Source organism: Passer montanus, unplaced genomic scaffold, assembly GCF_014805655.1.
Source record: "Passer montanus isolate IOZ18808 unplaced genomic scaffold, ASM1480565v1 scaffold11, whole genome shotgun sequence".
NCBI classification, from domain to species: domain Eukaryota; kingdom Metazoa; phylum Chordata; class Aves; order Passeriformes; family Passeridae; genus Passer; species Passer montanus.
The window spans coordinates 16825442-16850057 of record NW_024357613.1 but is presented as its reverse complement, the minus strand read 5'-3'; the positions used below and the strand labels follow the sequence as shown (position 1 = coordinate 16850057).

Genomic DNA, 24616 nt, shown 5'->3' with positions numbered 1-24616 from the left:
CACCCCATATTTTGATACTTTCAGAAATTAAATCAGAAATAGCTGTATATTAAATTTAGTGTAGCCTATTGTCCACAACTAATATAAAGATTTATAGCATTTTTTCAGTCCTACTTTCCAAGCTGACTTAGAAAGTGCATACTTACAGAGTATGCAAAATGAGTCATAATGGTGCATTAGATGAAGCAAAAAGAAAATCTAGCATGCTGCTCCAAAAATTTCTGGACTGCTCAACTGCTGATACATCTAAAATTAAGTTTTAACTAAATCCAGTTCAGACTCATTTAACTGATACAGGGAATGTCTACATACACTTCTACTGCATCTGCACCATTAAGTATGGTTTTTAAAATTTTAATATTCAGCTGAACAGTTTTCAAGGAAAAAGACTAAAAGCACAGGAAGTAAAAGACTAAAAGCACAGGAACCTCAAGTTTCTGACTTCAGAATAGGTGGAATTGCAGCCCTGTCCATATTTTGCCCTGATGACAATCTCTAGAAAAGCAAAGGCATAAATTAATTTAAATTATATACAACCTTTTATTTTTTTTTAAACTTTTCCCCCTTCCTTTTTAACCAAAGATACTGAAAGAGTGCAAATATTTTTTTACATAAAATGCAATTATTACTTCTAATACAGTGTCAGGTGGAAGAAAACTTACCTGTAAAGCCAGACAAAAAAACTTCTGACGAAGGTAATTTTCCAAGAAAACATTAACCATTCCTTAATCCAGACACCAGCCTTGTTGTTCAGCATACTTTCAAAATGCTGTTTTAACTTCAGGGAGATAGTAATTTTCAACAACAGATGCACATGCAAATATTCAATCCATTTATTGTAGAAACACTGAAGACACAACATAGTTTTAACATACTCCCACTGAAAAAGTACTAATTTAATCTGAACAACACATTGTTTATTGTGGAAATGCTGCAGACACAAACAGAGATTTAAACACAGTTTAAATCCACCAGAGAACATGACACTTCAAGGAAGGCCAAAACAAAATGGCTCTTAAAGCTAAAAAGGAGAGGCAGATGCCATTTCCTAGAAATGAAGGAAGGTAGGCTCCACTGGAGCAGCTTTTAGTACTGGGCTTTTCTTTTGGATTGGTGGTAAATGAAAAACCCAGAGCCCAGTGATTTTTCCTTTTTATGTAATTGCTCCAATCCAGGAATCTTTGGCACAGGAATTTTTGTTTGCTTTGTGGCTCTATCATTATTCAGCCATTTGTTCTTAACAGGGTCACTGTTATTATAACTTTTAATCCTACTCTGTGGCATTTAAGTGTGTGTTGTGCAAAGAATGCTCTTGAGTATCAAAATCTATCTTGATAGCAGAGTAACAGCACCAGGTTGTTGCACTAGTTTTTTTATACTCTAGTTTTATCTGACTGACAAACAAGGTTGTTGGAGAATTGATTATCCTCATTATCTGCTACACTGGCCTTATTTTACTTCATTTACACTGACAAACTGACAAACATATCTACATGCAAGAGGAAAGAATTCCTCTGCATTGATTTAAAGGGACAAAAAATTAATTGCCAAACTGAGTTATTTTAAGGTAATCATGCAGATATTCTATTTGTAGTTCACTCTTGTACACTGCCTAGATTTAAACCACTGACTGCAACAGTTTCTTCTTTGCAGACAGAAATAAAAATAAGGTCTGTTTGAAAAACCTGCACCACAGAGGACATGTGGTTTATTCTCTCAGTTCCAATGCTACATTTACTTCTTTGTTGCTGTGTATTGGTTAGGAAACTGTATTCAGGAAACAGGGAATGTGTATATATTCAAAACTTGTGCATAAAATAGAATTTAGCCATTGTTAAAACAATGACAAAATAAAAGCACTATAAAAGGTTTTATGAAACTAGAGCTCGTCTACAATTTTTAAACAGCAAAAAACTATCAGTTTTACAATGGAAATCAAAACACATTTTTGGGTATAATTCTTTTCATGTCATTCCTCCTTACAGTGCTACAAAATCACTTTACTTTTTCCTCTCATTTTAGGTATCAGCAAACATCTGCCTACACACTAATTCAGAAAATATTAATTAAAAACTGGAAAGTATTAGAGCCTATCACACAGATTTAAAATGTCTCCGATCATATATTTGATACCAAGTCCTAGCATGAAATTTCTATAGTTAATCCAAGTAGTTTCTTGTTAGGAAATAGAACACAGTCTGCCAGATTCTTTTCAGTACAAAAGATACAGAGATAAAGTAGTTTAACTGAGTAGCTCTGAAGACTCCTAGGCATCAGCAGGGAAGGCACTTTTCTGGTCACACAGTTCTGAGCACAACGGGACTTAGCACAGCTTTGGTATTTCAGCATCTCCTTCAGTTTCTATGCAAGTGATATCCACTGACTGCCCAGTCCTGAACTTCTCCACTTGCAAATAATGCAAAGAAAATTGCTCCAAATAGATTAATAGAGGCAGCAATATAGAAAACCATCTGCCATTCTTCCACAGTATTCTGTCAAATGGAGGAAAGAAAAAAAAAAAAGATGCAGTCAATTTGCAGCTCCACACTAAAGAAAAAGTAATTTTAAAATCAATGCTACACATAGAAAACCATCTGCCATTCTTCCACAGTATTCTGTCAAATGAAGGAAAGAAAAAAAAAAAGATGCAGTCAATTTGTATCTCCACACTAAAGAAAAAGTAAGTTTAACATCGATGCTACATGCCTTGCCTATTTAAATGTAAATGCCATTCAGCATGATTTCACAGCAACATAAAAGCATTATAAACATAAAAGGATGAAATCATTAGTAAAGTCAACTTCAGTTTTATAATATAGTTTACACAGACAGTCTTATCAGAACTACATTACCCCACCTGGATCTGTTTATCTCCCAAGATGCAGAACCATTGATACAAATGCAATGTTACTGTAAGGGATACACTACCTTGGCTTTCAGATCAGGTGATCCAAGAGCTGAAGTGCCAGGCACTGTGCAGTAAGCTATGCCTAATGACTACTATATGAACATTCCAGATCCATGTGCCTTTTGGTCCAAACAAGGTAGCTACCCTTACTCAGATTTCATGAGTAATCCTGTAAACTCTGGTATTTAAGAAAGGCCTTAATAAATGTGTAGTAAAGAACTGTGGTTTATTTGCCTTTTTTTTTTTTCCCCTTTTCAAATAAAGAAATAATATCTGTAGATGCCTTAAAGGTTTGGGGCTTTTTTAAGTTCCAGATGATGCTGTAACAAAACTGTAAATGATCTTACTACAAAAACAGAATACCTTAAGAGTGCATTAATATGGAGGGGAAAGAACTAAACTGAACAAAAATACCCTAAAACAACTCACTTGTTAAGGTATGTGGAAGAACTGACTTTATTGGAATGTATTAATGAATATTTTCTGATTGTTTTTGGTTAGAGCACGGTGATAATAACACCAAGGTCACGAGTTTGATCCTCATATGGGCCATTCACTTAAGAGCTGGACTCAAAAATCCTTGTGGGTCCCTTCTAATTCAGAATATTCTGTGATCCTGTGATTTTTAAGAAAATTTTTAGAATTACCTCCAACTCCAAAAAATTTAAGTGTATCACTAAGCTTATCTCCCAAGTGCATCACTTATCTCTTCAAGTGTATCACTAAGTCCATCTCCCTTTCTTGAAAAGGAGAATGTTCATTGATTGTTCATCTTCACATGTTCATTGAAAAAACAGTAATCAAAAACTCCTCAAAGGCCCCAGTGCTTCCCTTTTTCTATCCAAATCATCACACCACCTTGTTAGTCAAATCTAACACTAGAATCTAGTTTCTCACTTATCTAACAAGTGCTGACATTAGAACTCCACACCTCACGTGAGAGCCTAATTAAAAAAAAAACCAAGCAAGAACTTGTTCTAATTTAATAAAACAATACCACAAATGTTTCATCTAGTTGGCATTTTATCAGAGTTCTACTGTGATAAAAATATATTAATTTTATTCCTATAGAATATAAGGGGTGAGTCAGCAAAATTTTCAAGTCTTACAAAGGTCTTTGATTTTACCTTTATTTTCCCAATCAGAATCAGGAAAATAAGAATTAAGGAATTAAGTAGGAATTAAGTAATTCACTAGGAATTAAGTAATTCACAACAATGGAGCAATGTTGTAACAAAGGTGTAACCCATGTTTCATTTAAGGACTGCAGACTTGAGAAGAGGGAATTTCTCTTCAGCTGAGAAAAAAATATAACAACTGAAAAAATAATAAACAGACTCACATTATGAGTGAGGCTTTTGGCAATAACTGGCCCCACCATTCCTGGGATAGTAGCAAAAGAATTTGTGATCCCAAGGAGAATGCCAGCATACCTGCAAGAGAAGTTAACACTGCTTATTAACTTGTAAGGCTTATCAATCATGGAAACAATTCTGTCTAACCTGATCATGTAGGCCTCATCTTGATCACACAAGAGAAATTAAAACACAAATATTCCAGGGTGAATTACTTACTTTTCTTCTAATGACAACTCACTGACAGCTTGGCATATACATTGTAAGGGACATAGTTTAGTGGTGGAATTGGCAGTGTTAGGTTAATGGTTTGGCATGATGATCTTAAAGATCCTTTTCTACCTAAATGATTCTGCATGTCTTTATTTTTCAGAGGCTAGTTATGGAATTTAACTTAAATTGCCTATGGCTTTGCTCAAGATCCACAATCCAAACTCACATCCCCTTTGCTAAGCCACAACAAACTGTCTGGAGTGGATGCATTGAAGCAGTTAAAGACACACTGCATACCTTGAAGCAGAAAGACAAGAAGAAGTACAACAAAGTGCTGTTTGCCAACAGTAAGCGTTGGTTCAGGTTTCATTGCTAAAAATTTGTTTGCCATCAGCAGTGTGCCTGGATATCCCCACTTACATTAGAAAGTGTATATTCCAAAGACAGGAGTTCAGAGTGCTGTGGCAGTCCTTCCCTTCAGCTTTCTGTGGGTCAAGGCCAAAGGGAAATGGGTCTGACTAAACCAGTTCTGCTGGTTGGTGTTCCTGCAGCTCCATTCTGAGGGCTCCTGTTCCATGAACGTGCTGCTCTCCCTCACACACAAATGTATGTGCATGCACCAGCGGCCATAAAAACTTGCTGGGAAAAGCTGGTAACTTGCTTAAGATCTGAGTCTCAGCACCTCATCTCTAAGCAATTCAAGATCTCTCTCACAGGCATGTTGCAATACCGAAAGTTTGAAACTGTACCACAAGTGCAGACTTGTGAGAGAGACTGAAGAGAAATAAGAGCCAGATGTTCCACAGAAGTTTGACCTTCTAACCACCAGGGCACAGATCCCTGTTTTAGATTTTCAAGGTGGATTTGTTGGGTGAAGAATCATACAAAATACTAATAATTGCAGTTTACCGTCAGAGAAAGGAATCATATCCCAGTGATCATTTTAGGCTGTTTAGAGTAAAATTATGTCCTCACCAATATTAATATAACAGAAACATATTTCATCACTAAAGAGAAATTCATAGCTTTGGAATTTTCTTTACCAAAACAGGAGAATTCAACCATACAGCATTGTTACAAAAGATTGCAATATTCATTCCAGTGGTATTAGAAAAACATGTGCTTTTTCCTTGAGAAAGGGAAACAATCATCTAGCCTACTAGCTGATTTTTTTCTTGAAACTCTGCACTACATATCAGTTTAAAGCATGGCAATGCTTTAGTTAAAACTTCTTTATTTCTTATAAACCTAGCATGCAGTCTTCCTATCTTGGAAAGTGGTTTAGAATTAATAGGTCTTTATGAAGCTGAATGTCAAAGTGTAAAAGTTTCCCTTAGGAAAATAAGCACATAAAGCAAAACCCTGTTTAAAGCCTAAGTAGAACCAAATGTACTTTAAATATCTTCAACATGTTTAAGCACTAGAATACTGCTAACAGACACTTTTAAAACTAAACATAGTTTAATAGTTTCTCTGGTCAACAAAGATCTTTGGCAACCAATTGCTGTTTAATGCCTCTGTTTATGCCCAGTGTTTCTGACATAGGTTGCATTCTTGATAGTGCTCGCTGTTTGATGCAGATAACTGTGATGGCACTCCCTTAGCACAGTGGAAACTCCCACATGAAAAGGGAAAGCAAAAAGTGACATGTCTGTAGACCAGAACCAATAGCAGGCTGTTGGTCAGGTTCTTATGGCATAGTGGGGATAGCCAAATACAAATTAACTTGCAGAGCACTCAAGTAGTAAAATCAAGAGTTAAAAAAAAACCAGCTATGTGAAGTATTTAGTGTACAATAGAGCCACATAAATATTACAAGGCACTCAAGTAGTAAAATCAAGAGTTAAAAAAAAACAGCTATGTGAAGTATTTAGTGTACAACAGAGCCACATGAATATTACAAGAGATCATGGTAACACCAATATTAAAATGTGTAAAAATAGAAAGGTAGATTTAGAGAGCTAAAATATAATATATATTCCCCAAAAGAACCGTCTTGTCTCTCTCCTGTCCCCAACCCTTCCCCAATCCATCAATGGCGTAACAAATACATGTTAGCAACCAAAACCACTTAGCAAATATTGTTGTTAATTAAGCATCAGTATTTTCATTCACTTTTTCCTGTGAATATAATAACTATTTATTTGATATAATGAAAGTTTTAGTAGCAAAAAGGGATCATTTGCTATTCTTGGCAGCATACTTTTAACCAATCTAAACGGGCATTTGTGCATTTTGAAACTGCTTTGAATAATTTCTGGTTTTTCTAATGTCTTTCAGTAAATTATGAAAAATAAATACTGAGCTCTGAGTAAACTCTTTAGCAATGTTTCCTTCACAATTTTATGCAGAGCCTGTTTTTAGATTTCTACAATTATGTGAAGCATTTCCTTGAAATTGTGCATATTTGCCTTGATCATTTTATCCAACAAAGTTCAGACAAGTTGCAAAAAATTAAATGTGGGGGAAGAGGAAAGACAGTCTTCTTTTTCTTCTCATCTCAGATGTTTTTTGCACTTCTGTATCTGAAGACATTTTTTAATATGACCTTTGTTACAAAGACGAACTTTTTTTCTTTTCTGTCCCCATTTGAACAAATTTACCCAGAAGTAAAGCATGCATGTGCTGAATAGACAATCACTGATTTCAATAAAACAGCACTCAACCTGACCACATCACTACCAAGGAAAGTCTTCTCACAGATGCAGCCACTTGCCTCTAGGGGCAATGCTGGGCCAAAGTCTCTGAACTAGCAAGACACCCTCTTGCAATCAGTGTGCTCCCGTCTGCCTGTCTGAGAGGGAAGAACAGCTAGAGGAACTTGTCTGGTGCAAATGCAAAGGGAAAAAGCAGGACTTTATCGAGGGCAGGAAGAATAGAGTGGGATTTGGTCAGAGGGATCAGCAGCAGTTCCTGTGAGATAACTAACTACGCCTGCTGACAGGCATCAGCATGGTGTAACACCATTTTCTTCTTGTGGCTTTTTTCCAACACTTAAAATACTCTGAATACTGTTATAAACAAATTGACTCTTGAAATACGCATATTTGAAATGCAAAATGAAGTATCTAAAATTAGAAGACACATACAACATCCTAGTTTGGGAAACCTCAGCATTGCCTACATACAGAAGTTCCTTGTATGTGTAAATCACACTGCAGTTGCATGATTTTCTTTTTCCTGTCACAGCTCTGTTGCATTCCATGGACAGGTTAAATTGTACTCGCATAACAAGCGCCATTTAATACATATTTTGGAAACTAACTGTTGTAGTTCTGCAAAACTAAGCTTGAAAGAGAAGTTGTAATGGTCCTCTAACACCCCCGAAAAACTGCTTTAAGTACATTTTCTAAGTTTGTAGTTACATGTGATTTAAACAAAGTGCACCACAGAAGCTATTTCTCTCACTTTCATATTTGAATCAGCTTTACAAGCTGTTTGCAGCTGGCCACTGATGCCTTCCCTCTTGCTTACTACCTAACCTCACCTGCCAAGATTAACTGGATTCCCACTATTTTATATCCATTTTTTAAGCCAAAAATTGTCCATGATTGTGGATATGACCACCATCATTTCAATTGCCAAAGCCTGAATACCACCTTCAACTGGGATGCAAGGTCTCCCATGAGTTGTCTAGATGATCAGAATTTTTTTATAGATGCTACTTCTACAAAATATGTTTTCCTCTACATTTACATTTAAAGTCTTTTCATTTTACACATTAATACAGAACACGATTTTCTCTGGACATAGTAATTTGACCCTGTTCACATCTAAGTGCAACCACAAATTGGAAAATGAATGTCAAAACAAAGTACTTGACTTCTACCAGTGCACTTTTAAAAGAATATACATACATTCACACTCTTTGGGAAACTGACAGATCTGCCCAATCATGAATTTGTAACACACTGGAGAAATTACAGCCTGAAGTCTCAACTTTCCATTCTTGAAAATTATTCATTTAAGAGCAATTATACATACCTGATTTGTTACTACTGACAAATCAGGTCAACTACTTGTAACAAGATTTAGATTCCAATGTACAGAACATTTTTCAAATGCACAGTGTTATATGTGTTTTGGTATGTTCATGGTATGTTCATATGGTAATGTTCATACCAGAGGTTGATAGCTCCGATGGAAAAGTTGAAAACAATGAAACACTTTACTGTATTGTACAGTTCAAAAAAACTGTGCTATTATAAACATCAATCAAAAGTATATCAAGTCTATAATTAAAATCTGTTACTACAGAAATTATATAATTTATTACTGCAGGATTAAAACTGAAATGATTCTAAACTATGGTGTATGTCATATCCTCTGCCAACCTTGCACTTTTTGGAAATACAGTGCTTAATACTGTAAACCCAAGTAATTGTCAGTGTTTACACTCCAGACCTGTACCCCAGCAAGACAGAAAGGAAAAAAAAAGGGGGTCATAAACATTTCACATGCACTAACAACAGTTCCAGCAGTACTTACGAAGGTGCTATGTCCAGATGGTTGATGCTGTAGCCTGATGTACAAAATCCTCCTAGCGTTGTTGATATGGTCACGAATGCAACAGCCAGTGCGTAGTTGCAGCCTATGAACCCGGCTGCTACCAAGAACACCGCAGGTCCAATCATTCCTTTAGGACAGAAGCCCGAGAATCAGCGGGCGCTGGACACGGCAGACACGCCGAGCCCAGGGCTCCCCGTGCGCCCTCCACCGCCCCCTGGCGCCCAGAAGCGGCGCCGCACGGCGGGACAGCGCGGCACCCGAACGGCTCGGGGGGAAGGGACCTTATTACTTTTTTTACTTTTTTTTTTTTTAATTTGTTTTTTTGTTTTTTTTACTGGATCATCCAGCTCCAACCCCCTGCCACTGAGGCTAGATGGAAGGGGGTTGGAGCTGGATGGGGATTCCGCTAGATGGGGCCTCCAACCCCCTGCCACTGGCAGGGACACCTTCCGCTAGATCAGGATCGTCAAAGCCCCGTCCAGCCTGGCCTTAAGCACTTCCAGGGATAGGGCAGCCACAACTTCTCTGACCAACCAGTTCCAGCGCCTCACCACCCACTCAGTAAAGAATTTTTTCCTATTATCTAATTCTAATCTAGTCTCTTTCAGTTTGAAGCCATTCCCCCTTGTCCTATCACTACATTTCCTTGTTAAAAGGAAGAGCAGATGGGTTGCGAAATTGTTTTCTCAGGAAACAGCAACTAGGTCAGAAATATCCCACTCTAGTGGCAAGGAATAAACTAGATTTAAAAAAAATTAACAAAAATCAACAGGTTCTGAAAATTACCTCACAAATTCATTTTATTTATTGCTATAAATAAATAATAAATGGAAGATGCACTGACACTGTGAACCCTGGGTGAATCCAAGATAGCTGTAGAGATGCTGCATGAGGCCCTGGAAACAGCTTATCAGCCATCAGGAGCTCATGCACACTGCTTCCTATCTGCAGTTAACTTTGGTAGCTGTTTCCCAGTACCAGAGCCCCTTTCCATGACCCCGTCATGATCTCTGTGAACAGCTGCAAGTACACGCTTTTGTGGATGAAGACAACCTAAGTCCTGCTTTGCCTAAAACAACAACATTTTTTGCATACATGGGTGTGAGGTGTGCAGCCCTGCAGTAAATTGAATCACCAAAATAGCATAGGCTTAAAGACAAACAAAATGCCTGAGAATTTATTACAAGAGCTGCTTTAAAGAAAGCAACTGAATTAGCTGAATTGAAGAGGCAGCCATAATCACCACACAATAACTGGGCTGAGACTTTTGTGGATCCTGTGCCTAATCAGTCTTTTTTGTTTCCCTTCAATTTCTTTCTACTGTCCCCTCTTTATTCAGCAATTGACTTCTTTCCTAAATACAGCCTTTTTACTTGTGTTCATTAAAAGCCTGATCTGGCTGATCTGCTGGTGATTTCAGATCAGCTCTCTGCCCAATTAGTCAAGACCATTTTGGATTCTGTTTGGACTTTCTACTGTGGTAGCAATTGTAAATTTTTCAAGTGTATTCCTATTCAGTTAGTCTTAGATAAACAAAACACTGAAGAACAGAATAGGCTCATGCAGAACAATAATCCTGTCAATTTGATAAACCTTTTCTGATAACAATATTTCATTCACCCTTTTATGGTGACTTTACATGACCATTTATTTGATTGGCTTGCTTGTAGTCCAATTATCTTGACCTAAAAAAAGCTTTTGACAATCTCTATTGCTCTCTTATCCAGTAGGCCCACTTCTCATGGAAAAAGACAGGATTTACTCCTGACACCTTAATGTACAAATAAAGTTGTTCCTCTCAAGCCGTGCACAATGCTGCCTCATCTCACAGCAGAATGTCAGAATACTCCCCCAAGCCCTTAAATTTTCCCAAACTGATATTATTATATTTTGTAAGATTATATATTCTAAGAGACAATACTTGCACCTACCTATTAGGGTAAAACATTTGCGAACACAAACAGTGGAGAAGTTCTGTGTTTCCCGTAAATAATCAGCAATTTGGCCAGACAGAATTATACATAACCAGCAGCCAAAATAAGGCAGGGCAGACAAAAATCCATTCTGTCAAGGAGGTTAAAAGAAGACAGTTAAAACACTAAAATGACAAATCAGTCCTGACTTAATCCATACCTACCAATGCAGTGAGACCAAAAACTCAAAGGTTTAGATCAGCAACTAACTTCAGGAAAAAGAAAACTGTAACTGAAGGTATCCTGTGGACATTAACCTGATTGTGGAAGTTTCTACGATACCAGTACCAAACAAGTTACTAAAATAAGTGGAAGCTGTAAATATTATTCAGAATTTTGAAAACTACACAGAATCTCTGGGTTTTGTACTACTGCTACATTATATTATTCCTTACCATCTGCTGAAACATCTGCCTGTGTGCTGCCTGTAAATGGAAACAAAATCTAGAACTTAGACTTTTTATCACATCTAGGCTGGACACAATCTCAAAGCTGAGTTATTCAGGACCTGACATTACTTACACTGAAGTCACCAGTTAATTCCCACTACTTTAAACACATGCTGCTTAGACCTCTGCCTGATTCTACATGATTTTCTGATGAAGAGAAACAAAAGGTACTACTAAACTGCCCCCATTTACAGCCTTTCCAAAAAATTATGGATAGTTACTGATAACAGAGCTATACTTTGATCTCATCTGTGATTCAAAAGGGGTATTTGAGTAGCAATAGTATGACCTTTGTACACTAGCGTGAAATGTAATTTGTCAAGAAGTGAAAGATTCCCTAGGAATTTTAATTTGAAATGAAACAAGAGATTCATTCCTCCTGGAGTCCATTCTATCAGTACTTAAGCATGTGGCCTGTTGGATTTCAGTGCTCAGTTTTCAAAAACAGTACAGTAAGTAAAATTTCAAAAAATAGAAACAGTCTCAGTAATTAAAAAACTTTTTTGAAGCACTATTCAAAGACATAGCATTATTTTAACTATTTTCTGTATTTTAGAAAGGAAACTGAACAACAAGTGTACAATATTTTAAATCAGTACTTAAGCATGTGGCCTGTTGGATTTCAGTGCTCAGTTTTCAAAAACAGTAAGTAAAATTTCAAAAAATAGAGACAGTCTCAGTAATTAAAAAACTTTTTTGAAGCACTATTCAAAGACATAGCATTATTTTAACTGATTTCTGTATTTTAGAAAGGAAACTGAACAGCAACAAGTGTATAATAAAGGATAACACAATTTCCATCTAAATGTGTGGCAACACTTAGTTCAACACGATTACACAAGTTGGTTTTTTTTTTGATGTTCACAGTCAGTACTCTAAGCTACTCCAAAAAGAAAAAAACATAACCCATAGTCAAAGGAAAGAGGTTCACAGTCAGTACTCTAAGCTACTCCAAAAACAAAAATACATAACCCAGAGTCAAAGGAAACCACTTCACAGCAGAACCTGTTACCATTTAATGCAATGGTGTTTTACAAAACACATGCAGCTGAGAGCTGTGGTAGCAAATGGCTTTCACAGATATTGATGCCTCTTCAGGGAATACCTGAAGAGCCACAATGAGGAGCCCAACCAGCAACTTCAGTTAGTTTTTTCCAATCATTTTGCAGCTTGCCCTAATGCAACCTTCTGTTCTAATGCTAAGGTTCCCCATCTGCTCCTCCCAAGATTGCTGGCATCACCACTTTCTTGGATGGCATTCATCTTCAGATTGCTCTAAACTAGTTTGGTTTGCTAAACCAGGAAAAGACTATGTTAAACTTCTTGCAATTTCTGAGCACCTTTTTATCTTAGCTATACCAGTTTCTCCAGGTAAGCTATGCCATCACCAAAACTTTTTCATTAAAGACAGACCAATACAGTCAAGTAAACACTATAAATAAGAATATTCCACCTTCCCTACCCTAATTTTTCCCTGATAAATAATTTAATTTTATAACATTTCCTTGAAAGCACTATATCTGCACCTTAAGACTATGGTTTTGTTTCATGCAGTTACCTTAGTAAGAAAAGGTATTTCACATGTGCTGCTCATTGAGGAAAGAAATTGGCAATCTGGAAAGTGATCCTATCAGAATGAAACTTCCCTCTGGTCCCTTTCTCCCCCAAACCCCATCCTTAAAATAGTTTCAAACATGCCACTTTTCCAATGGTTTTCTTAGTTTTATTTTAAATGGAAATGTTCTCCTTTATGAGTTAGAAAATAAGTAGGTACTATTTCAGAAGCCATAAAACTTGGTGTAAAATCTGAAATAATCATAGAAGCCATATAACAGGGGAAATATTTTCATAGTTACTGTTTTAAAGCAGAGCAGGTAAAGATGGGTACCATGCATCTTCAAACAGAAAATTTAACTTGAAAGCTAGCACTAAGGTAAATGCCAAATAAGTCTATAAAGTGAAAATTATAAGGCAGGCAACATATTTGATGCATCTGCTTAATTGTGTGGGGTTATCATTTCCCAGCTATACCTTTATATTCCAAGGTTCTTAAACAGCTTCCTCCATTGTAACCAGCAGGTTACAAGCAGTAGTTTCTTTAATTCAGAAGAAGATGACTATATTTGTATACATCTCACCTCCTGTGCATCAAATCGCAGGATCTCCTTCATGTATGTGGGCAAGAGTGTAAGAAGTGTATAGAAGGTCCAGTTGTAAGAGAAGTGTGCCACAACAATAGCCCAGAGCGGAAGGGACCCCAGCATAGGTCTCCAGGGAACAGACTTCTGTGTAGAAAGCTGGCAAGCAGGAGACAAAGAGAAGAGAAAAGAAGGAAATCAGGATTTTGATATGAACATTTACTAAATACAGCAGTTTTGATGCTAACCAAATCTATGCTCAGGATCCGTTCTAAAAGGCACAAAATGAGTCTCAGTTGATAGATGCCAGTCATCAGCAATGAACTAATTACTGTCTTCAGTTCTCAGTGAGGGTTTACTGAAGTATATTACTGCTCTGATGTTTACTATTCCAAAGTAAACTAATTAATACATTTTGTAATTCAAAAAGTATGCCTTCCCTCGTTGAAATTTGATGCCTTCTGCTTTTATTATAAATAATTAAATATTTAGTAATTCCTCAGGTGTTGATTTAGCTGAACCTTTCCTGCTCAGTCCTAGGTATTAATTTTGTTCTCTCAGCCAGCTTCACTTTTTGTAGATACATATCCCACCAGACACAGGAATGAATCTTATGCAGGCTTCAGGAACTGGCTCATTGGCATTTTCTCTGTGAATACTAATCTATTTCTTAGTCTAGATGACACTGAGAAAGAGAAATGCTGGAAAATACTGTATTGCAAATGTTAAAGACATTATACAGGTCTGGATCTAGTATAAAATGACAGATTTGAGCATGTTTTTAAATAAAAAGTTTTTTAAATAAAGCACCTCAACAACATCTGTAACAAAAAGCATTATTAGAAATACTTTTGATTATTTGACTGTTTTTCAGTTAACAACTGCACTATTAAAAAAATTGTTTGCAAAATCCTGCATAAACATATAAGAAAGTATAACAAAACATGTAACAAACCATAAACAAAGCTTGACATTAGTGACCAAGTTTGTGGTTTATGTTCAGACTTAAGCAGGTTGGTCTACACCAAAGTGTTGTACCTGATCTTTCAGAGAAGACAGTATATATTCTCTTTCAGCATGTGAAATCCTGCTGTGAATTTCTGGTGTATCACTAACCAATAACATCCAGAAGAACCACCACAATACGCCAAGTGCACCTATTGTGAAAAGATAGGTGAAGAAATAGAAATTTAAAAAAAGCATTTTTATTGAGTAATACTCTCAGATGACATAGTCAGAAGTGTTTTCTCAATACTCTAATATAATTTTAATGAACATTGTTTTTCTATCTACTTACAGACACTAGTTCCCCAAAATGGCTTAACAATGCACATTTAGATACAATAAAGAATGAAGATGACTAAGCAGAATTGTTTCTTTTTATTTTTTTTCCTCTTTTTCTTCCTCTACTTCAAGTTTTTCATACAGCAGGAAAGCTGTGTGCTCATACATAATTGTATTTTTATCAGTCACATGGAAAAGCCACAAAGGATATGGCTCACCCTCAGGAAATTAAAAGCTCACATTAAGTTTAATCACAAAAAAACTCTGTGCACACATACAGAATATCATTACATGCAGCTTAATTGATGTACTATTCCTCCTTTTCTTTCTTAAGCCAACCCCGGAATTCTCATTTGAAAAAAGGTAACTTTTCAATTATCAGTCCAAATTAACTGCACTTTTATGCAACTGTAACATTGTAACTTATTTCATTTCGTTCAGGTCTTTGGTTTGAATCTTTGTGATTTGTAAAAAACTGGAGATGGCTTTTTTGGAGGAAAATGTAACTCTTGTCTTATATACTGATTGCCCCTTTCCTGTGCAGAATATAAAATGGCTCAGACATGTAAACAGACCTGCAAAAGGCATTAGCTAAGACATGCTGCTAAAACAAAAATTTTCTGCTTCAGCTTCTTCCACAATATAAGTCACAGTAAACATGCTATGCATTCCTTCAGGGTCCCTGTGACTGCTAGAGTTTTTCCCGTTCGCATTTTAAGCAGCAGTAACTTTTCACACATTCTTTCATTCAAAGTTGAGATTTATTCCTGGGATTAAAGTTATTAACTCAATTTCACACTTCAGATAAGAAATTTCAGCCTGTTGTTTTCAAGTGGTGGGAGAGTTAAGAACATTTGACTTGTACCAGCTTTTGTCCAACTCAGAGACAGCTTTGCTCACTGGAAGAAGGCTTATTGAGCCATTCACTGGAATCTACTTAGCCTTAAATATCTCTAATTGCCCAGAAGGAATAAAACAGCAACCCAATACGTCAAATACGCCTTTAAAACTGAAAGTAAGTTTTATGTGATATGCTTTTCAAAAAGAATATGGATTTTACCTTTAATAATTAAGAAAAATCAAAACAACACAAACTCACCAAATATGTAGAACACATAAACCCAGTTCATATAGTAACAAATTAAACCAGATAGTGGCAGAGACACAACAGTTCCCAGCTGTGCACCTACCGGAAGAAAGAAAAACAAAGTGGAAAAGTAATTAGATCTCCTATGGACCCCTTAAGTATAAGTGCCATTTCAGAGTTATTTTATTTTTCTGTAATAAATCAAGAATAAAGATTGTCACCACCACTAGAGGGTTGTGCTTTGCTTTAAAGAAACACAGGCACAATGAGCTGCCTTGGCAGCTCCAAGCAAAAGAGCCATAAAGCCCTAAGAAGCCAAAATTAGAAGCAACTAGCAATAAAAGATAAGCATTCTTGGCAAATTTGTCCCAATAAAGTGATGGCTCTAACACATCTAAACCAATGCAAATTAAGTCAACTGGTATTGCTGCAAAACAAGAGAGAGGTGAACACAGTATAATTAAGGCCTTGGGAGTATAATGTGAAAATATAGTCTGTTTGCATTCTTCATATCTCCTTCCAGCTCCACAAAACCAGGAATGTTGGAAACAGGAAGCAGAAGTCACGCATATATAACCAGTAGGTTCGAGTTCCATGTTTCTTGAATGTGACAGGGTATAGGATCAAGGGAGAAGGGAAAGATGAGCAGATTTTAGTTCAGAATAAATCCAAAAGCCAGAAAGAACCATTCCTGTGCTTATAATTCAACATACATTTTGCAAAGAATAAGGATGGCAGGTTTTTCCCTTTCAAAATCTAAACAAGAAAGTATTTACATACTGGACTCTACTGGTGATAAACAGTAGTTTTGTCTCTTAATGTGAGCTGTAACATTAATTCTCCAAACTTAATTTCAACTCAGAAAATATGTTGATATTCTGGCTACCTAGACTTCATCTTAATGGAAACAATTTTTATTTGAGGCAGAAAGCTCCAACAATGAATAAAACCACATACATCATGCAAAATATAAATCAAAATAACAACTACATATAACCTCAACCACATGTTCTCTCAGAAAATCAACATGATCGTGATTAAATTAACTACAGACCACATGACTGCCAACGTGGAAGGAAAGGAAGGAAAACAGCCTGCCAAGATTACACAAGCTATCTTATCCACCCTGACTGTTAACAATGGGCTGTTCGAGGCCACAGACTGTTCTCACTACTACATTAGCATACATTTTCACACAATACAAAAGGACAGTTTAAAAGTTCCCAACTGCTAAATGTAGTAGAAGGTAATCCCAACTCTGTTTGCTCTGCTTAACTTGTGTGCTGGGTCTCAGAAGAAGACTTATTTTAAAGTGGATTTAATTAAATACCAAGGCAGAAAACAGATTTTTAAAAAACAGAAAGAAAAATGCTTTTTGATGCATTAGATGAGTTGAAGTAGCTCTTTGAAGGGTCACTTGAATGAGTGATGAGACACTTGGTTCAGAGCAAAGTGAGGAAATGTGAGGAAAAAGGATTAAGGCCGCATCCCTCTGGGAAAAGTGAGTCACTAGACTGTCTTAGCTCCTTAAGAAACTATAGCTGAAGTTTACATTGTATTGACCTGTCTTCTTGACAAAAAACCAAATTATTACTAATAAGAGTGAGCAAAGCAAACCATTACTTCAGTAACTGAATACAAAATTTGTCATCCTCAAAGAAATAATATCAATTTTGACTAGCAAATTTAGAAACCTATATTTTTCACCTGCCCCTCAAATACTGCACTGAGCAATGTGACTGACCAATAAACCCCTAAAAAGAAGGCTCAGTGGAGGCGGCCAAGAGCAACATGTCCATCATTTGGGGAATAACACTGGGTGTGACCAACCACAGCAGTTGCAAAGAAGCTGACTTTATCTCAACACAAAGAGCACCAGAGGGTGGCTTTGGTTTAGATAAGCATTTATGTCAGTGGATCAGCAGGTGGTGTAAATGTTTCTCTTCATTCAGTTCATTGAAAGTTACACTGTCTCACTGACTTAGCCAGAGGACAAGAGGGGAGTGAATACATGGGTCAGTTGAACACAAAGTACAAAAGTTAAACAACAACAGAATTTCTGAGAGAACAGACTTGACTTGCAGTCAATCCAAATTGAAGTGTATTGCAACTGCTATATTTTGCTCAATGTCAACTTACATTTGCTAAGTGCTAACTTATACCTGTGCTGTGCTTTCAGTACATTCTGTATCACTCCGCTAAATGAAAAATCCTGTGTAACATCAAGTATCTTCAAAGAAGTAAATGTGACATCAAACATAATACCTCCCAGACACAGAATATCTAGTACAATCTGGTCAGAGAGTACTCTGACAAGGAGCTCTTGCAGCAATACATGGGACCTTTGATGTTTTCTTCCCCAAGTTCCCCCAAGAACACTTAAAAAACCCTCCAAAAACCAACCAAACAACTCTATCCTGTGACCGCCACAGTTTTTTTGTTCCTAATGCTAAGTCTTTTTTAGTTACAGTATCTTCTATTAATCAGCTTCACAGTAATTATTTTCACCACTTTATACCAAAGTTAGACCCAAGTTTATACTTATTTGTAGATCAATACCTTCTGTCAGGTTATAAAAACCATGAATAAATGAAGAAAATGAATGGAAAGCAAGATTTACTTTAATGTTACACTTTCTGGATTAAATGCTGATTAAAATTTACAATATAAATCCCTTTGATTTAAGTCAATCCTCCCCGTTACTACAGTAAAAATTTATAATCCCATTATCAGCGTGGGAATTTCTCACCTGCATATGAAATACTAAGGAGCTTGCTGCGTTCCAGTGGAGGAGCCCAAGAAGACCACATTGAATGCATAGCTGGGAAGGTAACACCCTAGAAAACACCATTTCATTCTGTTGAAATGCAAGGGTTTTAGAACTCACTTCAACTTTACATGTTTCAAAGCATGCTTCATTAAAAAGCAGTAATACAATTTATGAGTTTGCTGTCTACCAAGAAATCACTTATAAAAATTGTGCAAGGCATGAGAATAAGGAGGCAGAATTAATTTCTCCTGCTTTTGCGTCTGTATGTACTGGAAAAGCAGTAACAATACAAACAACACTGTTTCAAGGCCCTGGTTTCTGTAAAATGAGAATAGTTTTGTCTCAGGTATCCTTACATTTCTTATTTGAAAAGCTCAGGCTAAAATATAGTGCAAATGCTTCAATTATTCTAAAAGCCATAAAACTAAGCCACTCAAATGAAACAATCCATATACCATTCCAGCATAACAACCCCCACAGAGTCTAATCACTATAATTTTAAACAAATTATTCAGATGTATTTTCAAATTACATAGAGGAAACAAGATTACCTCTCCCAGTCCTTCCAAAGCTCTGACAGCTATGAGGTAGCCAACTCCCAAATTTGCAGCTAAGGGAGTAAGCAAGGTAAATACAGAGGTACCAAAGATACCAAATCCCAGCAACAGTTTGCCTCCAATTCTGCTTGCAAGATATCCTCCTGGAATCTGAGTAATGATATAGCCATAGAAAAAAGAACCAAGGATCCATCCCTGAGTCTCAGCATCCCAAGAATACTTTTCTCCCTAAGAAGAGAAAAAAACCCCAACAAAATCCAGTAAGTTAAAGACAGCAGTTTCTCTGACTGTATTTTATGTAATGTAATTTTATGTAATGTAATCAATGTAATTTGTATTATATTGATCAACTATTTAGTCCTTCATAGATAAATTTCAAATTTTTTGTGACATACTCCCTTGGGTTCCTTTACACCCACTTGTACTGCAATCAAAGTTGTTAAAAGCTAGTTCAGGCAGTTTACAATCAGTTTGGACATATCTAACCCAAGTATGAATATCATCACTACATGAAATAAAGTGCTCTCTCAGTTATCCTTTTTTGAATTCTAAGCAGCTTGGGTTAGGTTACAGGTACTGACTATGTAAGTCTGCCTGAGTACAAATCCCACTTCTGAATCACAGAGTGGACATTCTGTCATGTTCTATAAAAAGGCTCTATCTGCAGAAAATTTATTGATAAAAAAACAAATAAGGAGATGCAGGTGCTTAAATTTAATGTCAAGAAAGAGAGCAGTCAAGGAAAGGGTCCACAAGGGTAGGTGGAATAATGGGAGAAGCACAACAAAGGGAAAATGGACAAAGTGGACAAAGTAAAGATGATTGAGATAGGAATCCGCAGCTATAAAGGAAGCCAACAAGAAGACAGGAACTGCTGCCCAATAAAGTGATTCTGAAATTTGGGATCACTTCCAAAAGACCAATTTTTCCACATCTAAATGAGTAGCATACATTTCGCAGAAATGATGAGACAGGATCTTCCCATAAAGTTCACCATTATAATTTGTTTGTGATAAATAATAAATGACTTCTTAACAAGCAAACAAAATTAAAGCAGGAAGACAGCAAGAGTGCTCATGACTACTTCAACCACAAGACAAGATCTGTGCAAGTTCAAATTCACAAAGTTGGGTTTTTTTTAAGAAACCTTTTTTTCCATATCTGGCAGCTCAGTTAGGAAGTGTGATTTTAAGGATTACTGGAATTCAGAGGTAAATGATATAAAGACGAAATGCATGATCTGGGAAAGAGATTGAAGAAGTGAAGAGAAACATTACTTGTTAATTTGTAATGAAATTTCATGCCATTGTGACTGTACAAAGAACAGGCAAATTGGACAGTGATGGGAGCTCTGACGCAGATATAACAGTAACAATTGATAAGTGGCACGTAAAACAGTGAGTCATGATAGATCTACGTGGTCAGATTAGCCAATTTCTAAGAAATAGCACAGAAAAGAGCTATGTAAAAAAACTGACCCTGAGCACAGCACTTCTCAATTAGCTGGTCATTTAAGGCTGATATTTCCCAGAATAGCTTCAAAAGAACCACTGGAAAGGCCATCCAGTAAAAACCAGCCTGTTCTCTTGCCACCTAAATACAGATCTATCTATCCCAGACAGACACGCCACACGCTTTGAAATGCCACATTACAAGAAAATATGTCTGAGACCTCACCGTAGTGTTGCGAGGAACATTTATGGTGGAGGAATGCTCTGGGCACACATTGGAAGTCACATTTTTTGCTGAGCTTGTGTTAGGTTCTACCATATCCACCAGAGCGACGCTGAGGTTCACACGCAATGCATACAGGAGGAAGAACCCAAAACAGGCCAGGACTGCGAGATTGTAGCGAGCTGAGCAGCATGCAGGGACTGAAACGAGAGCAAAAGAAAAATATTTAACAGACCTAACAGAATAAGAACAATTCATAAGCATTTTTTACTAAGGTTCTCAGAAATCTTTGGGTAGGTAAGATAAAGAATTAGCAAGGTGACAAAGTAACTTTTTTTTTCTTAAGGGGTTTATTCAATAGTCTGAGGCTGGTTGAAAAAAATTTCAAACCCCATTTTCATACTGATGTGCAAAGCAAATGTAATCCTCATTTAGACAACAGGCAGCAGAGTGGGGACTGCAGAGGATGGGTAGTGTGTGGTCTGTGGAAATGGATTTAGAAACAGTTTCAGAAGTCCTCTCCAAAATACTGTAATATTTATTCAAGACAGAATTTCACACTTAAAAAACCTCAAAAACAATTAGTGGGAAGCCTGTAATATACACAAAAATGGCTCAAGAAACACAGATACTCCTGAAATAGTGCTGAAGAACAGTCATTGGCTACTTCAGGTTGTTTTCTAGGACAAATTTTCCTTCTATAAGTTTGCTTACAAGGGAATATGCATTTGCTGACAGCTGCCAAAACTACCAGAAAGGGGAATGGCAAACCCTGTGGTGGCACTGTGAAACAGTAACAGGTTCCCAGTTGCCCAGTACAACCTCTTGGCAGTCACAAGGCAACAAAGGAAATGAGTCCTAAGATTCAGCATAAAATCTGTGTCGTGAGATTAAGTCAGCTCTGTCAGTTGTTTATGCACAGATGGCAGACTCTGCACTGTAACACAGCTATCGATTTCCTACAGCAGTACACAGCAGCATTTGGCAGAGGGCATTCATCAGTGCCAGGAGATCCAAACCAGAGCTGAACTGTAAGAGTTTGAATTTCTGTAGCTATTCTTTATGAACTGGGAATGCCTGAAACTACTGAGCAGGAATGTCAAATTGAGGAGGAACTACTTGAACAATCTGCTGAATTTGCAAGTAGAGTGTAGAGTTTCCCCTCTTGTGAGGGAGCTACGTTACTAATGGGAAGTTTTATAACCTGGACATCTGAAACTCTGGGAAGGCTGGAGATATCAGCAGATATTACATCAGTTTGCATCAGTCTACAGTGATCTCATCTTTCAGTACTCAGAGTTCAAATGATGACTAGAACAAGTACATCTACCAACAGGACTGACCAGATCCTCCTCTTCTACTGCAGAATGTCACTTGAGTGGATTTTCTGATCTGCAGTAGGAAACAAAGGACATGCCCTGTGGACAAAGATACCTTCCCAGTAACTCCCCTGAAACAAGGAATAAGCCTATGTGATTTTATTTTTCAAGGGGAACACCAACAAAGCCTTCCTGCAAGACTGTTTTTCATGAAATTAACAGAACTTTCCTATTTTTGAAGTCTCTAATCCTGACAAACTTTATGTGAAGTTCATTATGGCTGCACAAGTTGTTAAAATGACACAGAGATGCTGCACTTGCTATGTCCATTTAATAAATAAATAATAAACAAGGCTGCTGTACAAATATGCAAAACCCCTTCCAGATCTGTGGTAATTGCAAGTTTTGCCTCAGGAGCATTTGAAAAAGCCATCCTGGAATTTTAAATGGCATGAGGGAGAGCAGCCAAGATTTTATTGCTTACATTAAAAACAACAGGCACCAAGAACAGGAAGTACTACACAAACACTAGTCAAGCAGCTTTGTTGTTCTTTGTTGTTGTTTAAAAAGCAATTTGCCTTAAGTAGAAAATGTAAAGTCATATAATCTATAAAAATGAATATAATTACAGGTAAACCTACTTAACTGTTCCACTTCTTGTAGTCGCTGGGGTTAGACAATAATAACAGAAAGCTGAATAACACACTGATGATATAACCCTTCCTTGGAAATGCAGATTAACTGGAACATCCATTACTCTTCCTCTATAAGGCTCTCACTGGTATACAACTAGCAAGTAGAGCAAGCTCCACAGAACAGATGTGCAAGAACTAAACGTCACAAGTGTCAGTTTTTTTTTTCCCCAACTGTAAACATTTTATTAAAAACACCTAACAAACATGTAGAATTGAAGTCTGAAGTAAATAGCTACTAAATTATTGGTTCCCTGTCATTCCATCATGTCCACTTGAAATATCTAAGAATATTAGATCAGGTTAACAGAACAGAAGACTCAAGAAGATTATAGGTGTGTTTCAGGAGAGTGCTATATAATCAGAGCCACAGACATTCACCCCCCTAAAGTTTAAACCAGCAATCCAAAGTTTAAAGCATTGGGTTCAAGGTCTTACCTTGACTAACAGTCTTTGGTCCTACATCTACAGCGAATTCTGATTTCAGAGGCATGTTTTAAAGCACTGTAGCTATAATTTAATAAGATTCTTAAATTGCAGTTAAAAAAGGTCTGTGCTGCGAGTTGCACGGCAGTTTAAAGGAAGTTGCTCATCTGCAATAGTTTTCCTTGTGGGTGAGGTGAGCCACCTCCAGCTGCAGCCTGAAGCATTGTGCAAACTTAAGAACATATTGCTTTAGGAAGACTTGAGCTCAAATTCTCTCCTTCTGGCACTTTTAAGGTCATTTTGTTAGCAGCACCCTTTGATCCCTTGATGCAGTTGCACATTTGCTAAGCAGGTTAGAGCATTTTTGCATGGCATGCTAAAGAAACTAAAAATCTTACTCTACTCTTTATGGGTTGTACATTCTGGGGAGCAAAACAGCACAGACAAATATAAACATGCGGGCTCTGTTGTTAAGCTCAGACCGTATATCGAGCCTCCTCTCCTACCTGGGTGCATCCTCTCACCTTCCTTCCTCTCCATACTTGCAACAAGCAATTAGCCTTAACTCAAATTCTGCCTTCATATGAGATTTTGACACCATCCGGTGGACGCCGGTAGCTTTTAATACATGGACCGGCATTGGGCTGGAATGTCTTTACTACAACAACACCGAGCCGAGGGCTGGTGTCTGTCAGGGCTGAACGCCTGACCCAGCCACCGGCAGAGCCGCGACCGCCGTCAGGACTCGGGGCCGTGCCTGATGCAGCACCCGGGCACCGCGGCGTCCCCGGCACCGAACGCACTAACGGCGCGGGCGGCGGAGCCCCCGGGCCCGCCACCGCTGCCCCCGTCACCGCTGCCCGCAGCCCCCGGGCCCGTCTCCGCTTTTCCCGTCTCCGCTGCCCCGTCACCCCGGCCGGCAGTGACACGGCGGCACCGGCCCCGGGCCCCACAGCGGCGCTGGCGGCCCGCGCCTCCATGGCAACGCGACGCCGCCGCACAGGGGCAGCTGCCGCCCGTCTCACCCGTGTCGGGCTGGGGCTCCTTCAGCAGCGGAGTGCGATCCTCTCCCTCCTCGGGCTCCATCTCGCTGCTGCCACCCGCACCGCGCAGCGCGCTCAAGGCCAGAGCGCCCGGCGCCACCGCTGCGGCCGGGAGCGCTGCGCTGCCCGGCCCAGCTTGGCTCTGCTCGGCTTCAGCTTCCCCCGCCGCCGCTCCCCTCCCCGCCCGCTCGGCTCTGCCCCGCCGGGGCCGGGCAGCGG

At 38.0% G+C, this 24616-nt stretch overlaps 1 protein-coding gene across 1 annotated transcript; it reads right to left on the bottom strand.

The window, feature by feature from the left end:
- Positions 1-815: 815 nt before the first annotated feature.
- SLC17A5 (solute carrier family 17 member 5) lies at positions 816-24616 on the bottom strand. The gene is made up of 11 exons (XM_039729776.1): positions 24380-24616; positions 20921-21117; positions 19238-19471; positions 18666-18753; positions 15929-16015; positions 14584-14702; positions 13546-13704; positions 10917-11049; positions 8965-9112; positions 4251-4341; positions 816-2492 (listed from the first exon to the last, which is right to left on the bottom strand). The coding sequence occupies exons 1-11, from the start codon at positions 24438-24440 to the stop codon at positions 2355-2357; spliced, it is 1455 nt and encodes a 484-aa protein (XP_039585710.1). The 5' UTR covers positions 24441-24616; the 3' UTR covers positions 816-2354.

Excerpts from the sequence above, each read along its gene's own strand:
- SLC17A5 (XM_039729776.1), bottom strand. The coding sequence starts at position 24,440 with ATGGAGCCCGAGGAGGGAGAGGATCGCACTCCGCTGCTGAAGGAGCCC. Across the intron at positions 16,016-18,665 it reads CCTTAGTATTTCATATGCAG|GTGCACAGCTGGGAACTGTT; the intron begins GTGAGAAATTCC and ends TTCTTCCGGTAG. Across the intron at positions 14,703-15,928 it reads TTATGTGTTCTACATATTTG|GTGCACTTGGCGTATTGTGG; the intron begins GTGAGTTTGTGT and ends TTTTCACAATAG.